Source organism: Rattus norvegicus, chromosome 7, assembly GCF_021556685.1.
Source record: "Rattus norvegicus strain SHRSP/BbbUtx chromosome 7, alternate assembly SHRSP_T2T, whole genome shotgun sequence".
NCBI classification, from domain to species: Eukaryota; Metazoa; Chordata; class Mammalia; order Rodentia; family Muridae; genus Rattus; species Rattus norvegicus.
In genome coordinates, this window is record NC_141540.1 from 11,695,114 (window position 1) to 11,701,585 (window position 6,472).

Sequence of the window (6,472 nt, forward strand, 5' to 3'; positions counted from 1 at the left end):
AACATTAATTAATTAATTAATTAATTAAAATGGCCATGTTGTGCTTGCAGGCAGGAGCCTAACATGCCTGCTCTATGAGAGACTCTATCAGCAGCAAATTGAAACAGATTCAGATACTTATAGACAATCATTGGACTGAGGTCAGGAAGACATATGCAAGAGTTAGGGCAAGGATTGAAGGAACTGAAGGAGATTGCAGCCCCATAGGATGAACAACAGTGTCAACTAATCCAGATCCTTCAGAGTTTCCAGAGGTTAATCCACCAACCAAAGATCATACATGGGCCGGTCCATTCCCCCTGGCACATATGTAGCAGAGGACTGCCTTGTCTTTCCTCAGTGACAGAGAATGCACCTAATTCTGTATGCCCAAGGGAAGAGGATGCTGGCACAGGGACTGTGGGGGTGAGTGGGAGAGTACCCCCTCAGAAACAAAGGGGTTGGGATGAGGTAAAGAACTCATGAAGGGGAAACTGGGAAGGGAGGCAATAATTACAATTTAAAGAAATAAAATCATTTAATAAAAATTAGCATACAGAGATAAACAGAGAATTCTCAACTGAGGAATATCCAATGGCCAAGAATCACTTAAAGAAATGTTTAGTGTCCTTAATCATTAGGTAAATGCAAATCAAAAGAACTCTGAGGTTCCATCTTATACTGCTTTGGGAGTTATGTGAACAGTGGAGCATATGATTGGGCCAGCCAAAAGGGTTAGGGGCACCACAAGAAGACCTACAGATTCAGCTTTCCATGAGGCTTCATAAAGATGGAACTACCAAACAAAGAGCCTGTTCGGGATGGACCTTGCCCCTGTACACACTTGTAACAGATGTACAGCAAGATCTTCTTGAAGTTCCCCTAACAATTGAAGAAGGAGCTGTCTCTGTCTCTGACTCTGTTGCCTGCCATTGGATTCTCTAAATCTGGCTGTACTGACTAGGAGGGCCTAAGTATGAGAGGATATGCTTAACCCTGTTTGATATCCTAGGGCCAGGTAGTACCCAAGGTGGGATTTCCCTTCTTAAGAAAATGTTGAGAGGGTAATGGGTGGAAGGTGGGTTTGGGAACATAGGAGGGAGGAAGATGTTATTCTGATGTAAGGTGAGGATATAAATTAATAAAAAAAATCAAATAAAAGACAAAACAAGAACAGCCATCACCTCAAACCCAGCTATCTCTGTACTTTTGGGGAATTATATTACTTGCCTTTTCCAATTATGTGAAGGTTGAACATCATTACAAAAACAGAAAGTGATTTTAGTGTAAATTCTCCGATTTTCTCTCTTTGGATTTTTTCTGCATGTCCAATTATGTAATCTGTCAGAAGCCATTTAGGAAATACTAAGAAAAACAAGTGAAATGCTGTAGATGGCCCACCATGTTGAATGGCTGTGATAGGTAAGCTCTGATTACAGAAACTTCCAATCTCTCGTCTCAGGATTTATTCTCGTTGATTTGTCTTTCCTGTCACTATTACATAGTCTGCTGATTCCTGAACATTATTTCACCTGATTGAGCAGATTTTCCCTAGACCGGTGAAGATGTACTTTCATGTTCTAATGCTTGATGATTTCATTAATCCTAATAATGGTTCTATATAATTTCTAAACTTATATAAATAATTTTGAGCAGTCTATATTATGAAAGCTATGATTAGAGTTCTATAAACCTTCAGATGTCATAGGCTAATTCCACTAAGATAAGAAAACAGACTTGGAAAAAATTCACACAAAGGGACAACATTCATTCTAGATTATCTGTGAGACTACTTTATAGAAACTAAGAGTCATAAACTGGGAATGGAAAGTTTTTGTAGGTGAAAGAACAGAAAATAAAATACTGACTGGTTTATCTATACAAAACTTCAAACTAATGATACACAAGGCAGATAATTGGCCTCATGACAAAACTGTGCTAGCTTGTAACATTACATTATTGCTTTAAACTTATAATGAACTTGTGTGACTAGAAGATAGGTAATAAATGTATAATTGCATACTAGTCCTAATGGAAACACATGTAAACATTTCTGCTTTAACATTTTATTCAATAAATTATTTGAAGTAGTGTCTTAAATTTGCTATGAACATTTGGAATGTAAGGATGCTTAAAAATCTATGTGATCTGTTCTCCTAAGAAAGTAAGAAGAAAGTCTAAGAAGTAAGAATGACAAGGAGGATGAGATTTTTCACCAATAAAGAGATGTGGCTTCCCTAACTTTCAACAATAAAAAGGTAGAAGCTTTTACCCCTATGCAATAAAGACTGGAGCTTTCTTTTCATCCAGAATGAATGAGTTTTCTTTGTTTTGAAACTTGCTTATTGGCACTTGCTCATGGGAGATTATGCTCCATCCACCATATGTATTTATACATATGTAAATATAGGAGTGTATATGTAAGTATGCATGAACACTGTGGAACTGATGAGATAAGTGGTAAGGCCCAAGAAAAATGTGTGTGTTTGTGTTTGTGAGTGTTTCTTTGTATGTATGTGTGCATGTGTGTGTAAGTATGTATGTATGTATGTATGTATGTATGTATGTATGTATATGTGTATGCAAAATAAATAGAGCATTTTTTCTTTTTGTGAGCATAACTTTCTTTTCTTGGCACAGAAATAGGTAACTAACTCCAAGCCTCTCCACAGATCAGATAGGGGCTCCCAATAAAATACTATAGAGCTAATTACTTTACTGATACCCCACTGCTAAACAGCATATGTTACCCACCAGAAGCCAGGGGTTTCTGGCCTTAAAATAGCAAAGTGTTATAGATAGAAGAACTGCCATATATAAATGAACTTTGACCTCTCTGCTGAGTCCTTACCCCATCACTGTCTTTCTCAAAGAACTGTTTCTACTCAGGCTCCCATCAGTAACCAATTTTGGGCAAATTTCTATTAACTGCTGAGAACAAGATGTATCCTTCTGTATTTAAGTGAAATGTTCTATAAATATTAATTAGGTCCATATGATTTGTGACAAGACTAATTTCCAGCACTTTTCTAGGTAGCTTTTCTCTACATAGCCTGTCAAATGGTGAGAGGGGAGTATTGAACTCACCTATCATCTTTATGTAAGGGTAAATATGTATTTTTAATGTTTTAAAACTTCGGCAATTTTCATAGGTTCCCTATACTCTGCTTCAAAAGGATTTGAATCTTGGAACCTGTTGTACACAATGTAAAAAAGTCAGTACTGACTTTCAGTTGAAGTAGGACCTAAATGGAGTGACAAAATGTAGAATGTGCCCTATTCAAATTTTTAACCTTATTCACCAGAGAAATTTTAGTAAGCTTCCTTGCCTTGAGAATGGAATCCCCAATATTCAATAGACCTGTTTATTAGAAATTGCTTATAAATATGCAGGTGTTCAGTTTTTCTATTTTGCCAAGAAGAAAGACTACGTCTTTCATTAACTGAGGTTTGTTCTCACACATTGAGGATTATTCATTCGTGTTGGTTGGGTGAACAGGGAATGATATTGGCTAACTGTTAAGATAAAAAGAGAAAACAGGATATACAAAAGGCATAATGGCCATGAATATCAGAACATATGCATGGAGAAGCATGGGAAACTCAAACACATTCAGCTGCAAAAACAAAACAACATACAGTACCTCTCTTCTTTTTCTTTTCTATGATAGTTGAGAATTGTGAGATGAGTTTATAGTTACCAAAATCTACCAGTTGGAAATAGATAATATCACGCAGTGAATAGGCAAAGGAAATAATTGACTGTGGTGGCCTCTACTTATACATGGGTGTGTGCATGGGTCCAATGCATTGGTTTAAAATAATTTTACAGAACTATTTTAATATATGAATAGTTGATTTATGAAAGCCTACATAATACAAACAAATTAGGACTTTGTGGTGTATGATTTTTATTTGATAGTTAGAAATTTTTCCATACCGGCTTATTAATGAATAATAAATAAAATTGTCTTGGTTGACTACCAAACTCCACCTTTAATTGTTTTAAGCAAATATCATTTAATTTACCTAACAAAATTCCATATTCTCAGTCAAGGTACTTTACAAGTGATTTCTTTACAGCAGAATTGTAATGATTTGACATCTTTTATGTAACTCACCACAGAACCCTTACATATTTAATTTATTCAGTTTACAGACTTCATTATAAGTGATGTTTCTGGTACTTTACATTCATCAACCAAATACCCAAAGTCTCACCATGCTCTGACAATCTCAATTACTTTACATTGTACATTATATTATTTTGTATCCGTGTATCTTACTATGTCAACAAATAAAATATGTTAATTAATTTGTTAAATATAGAAAATTAATGCTGAATAAAATTTCAAAATATAAAAAAATATGAGAAGAAGGGCTGGAGAGATGTCTCAGCAGTTAAGAACTCTCTTTTCCAGAGTTCCAGAGTTCAAATCCCAGCAATCACATGGTAGCTCACAACGATCTGTAATGGGATCCGATACCCACTTCTGGTTTGTCTGAAGAGAGCAACACTGTATAAAACAAATTATGTTTAAAAAATATGAGAAGAGATTTTATCTGTGTTCATAGAATTTAAGATTCTGATTTAAGAAGACTTTCTCACCTCACCGCCAATGCATTCGATAATTGCTATCTATTTTAACATTAATGTTTTACCATCATGTTGCTTATGTCTAAACTTTGTTTAATTGTTTCATACAAAATCTATGAAGCATATGTTTGAAGGCATCCTTTACCTGCTGGTTCCTCAGGGTGTAAATGAAAGGGTTTAGCAATGGGGCCACAGATGTATTGAGCACAGCTATACCTTTATTTAAACTCACTCTCTCCTTTGCTGATGTTTTCACATACATGAAGATACAACTCCCATATGTAATGGAGACAACAACCATGTGTGAGGAGCAGGTGGAAAAAGCCTTTTTCCTTTGTTGAGCTGAAGGGAACTTTAGGATGGTTTTGATGATGAGTGTGTAGGAGAGAATCACTAATATCAAGGTAATGACAAGTGTCATGACAGCTAAGGCAAAAGTCATTAGTTCTATGAAACGTGTGTCTGTACAAGACAGCTGAAGGACAGGAGAAGGGTCACATAAAAAATGATCTATTGATCCCGAAGTACAGAAATCCAGTTTGAGCCCCAAGAGCATAGGAGGGAAGATGACAAAGAATCCAGTTACCCAGGAGCTGAGGACCAGTAGGTAGCACACTTTGCTATTCATAATGATGGGGTAATGGAGTGGTCTGCAGATGGCAACATAGCGATCATAGGACATAGCAGCCAACAGGTAGAACTCTGTAGTCCCTAGTAAGAATACAAAGAACAATTGAGCTGCACAATCATTGTAGGAAATTCTTCTGTCTCCTGAGAGAATGTTTATCAGGAACCTGGGAATGCACACTGTGGTGAATGTAATTTCTATGAAGGAGAAATTCCGGAGGAAGAAATACATAGGAGTCTTAAGATGGGGATCCAATAGGGTGAGGAGGATGATCATGAAGTTCCCTATCATACTCAAAATGTAATTGAAAAAGAGAAATAGGAAAATCAGAATTTGTAGCTGAGGGTCATCTGTCAGTCCAACCAAAATGAACTCTAACTCTCCTGACTGGTTCTTCATTTCTCGTTTGCTCTTGAAAATCTATAGAAAATATAAAAATGATATCACATCTACCAAAACATATTTTCCAACCCTCCTGTTCTGTTAATGAAGATATGTTTGTCATTTGAAATATCCTTTACAGTTTTATGATTTTTCATCTGTGTTTGTCTTCCAAATACATTTTAAAGTATATTTTTAATATTTAACATTGCTTAATTTTATCAATATCTCATTATTTGGCACTTGAAAGAGGAAAATGATCTTGTCAAATTATGTTATTCACAATGGTTGAATAACTACCAATCCTTTCCAATTGGATAGCATTGTACATGAAATAGAAAAGGAAATTTCCCACACATCACCATTATAAGAGTGGAAACTCCATAATATGTTCAGGTGAGTAACCAGCACAGAGAAGACGATAGTGAACAGGATGCAGTAGTATTTCAAAAATAATTGGAAAAACTAGAAACACTCCCAATAATTAGTTACATTTTCTGTGAGAAGCACTGCTGGAGATGCATAGTTTTCTATTATTGACTTCTATTTTAAAACTTGACTGAATAGGTAGAAAAAAAGATGGGTCATGAAAAACAATTGTGTCTAATATGTGATACTGTTATGTTTTATTTTAGATGCAAATGCAAAACCATTTCTAAAAGTTGAATATGTTGTAAACATATCATCTACATCTCGCAATATTTAATGATTTCTTTTAAAATTAGCAATAAATATTTAATTATGAAAATATAATCAGTATTTATTACCTTGTTTATGCCTAATTAGCAAACACATATATAACAGCTAATGCACATTATTTTCAGACAGTGTGTTAGAGTTAAAATGTATAGGCAGTGCAAAAGGCCTTGATATATTAAAGGAATGTG

At 35.2% G+C, this 6,472-nt stretch overlaps 1 protein-coding gene across 1 annotated transcript; it reads right to left on the reverse strand.

Moving 5' to 3' along the window:
- Positions 1-4,658: 4,658 nt before the first annotated feature.
- Or6c216 (olfactory receptor family 6 subfamily C member 216) lies at positions 4,659-5,603 on the reverse strand. The gene is given in 1 exon segment (NM_001000067.1): positions 4,659-5,603. A coding segment is annotated over 1 exon segment (945 nt).
- Positions 5,604-6,472: the final 869 nt, after the last annotated feature.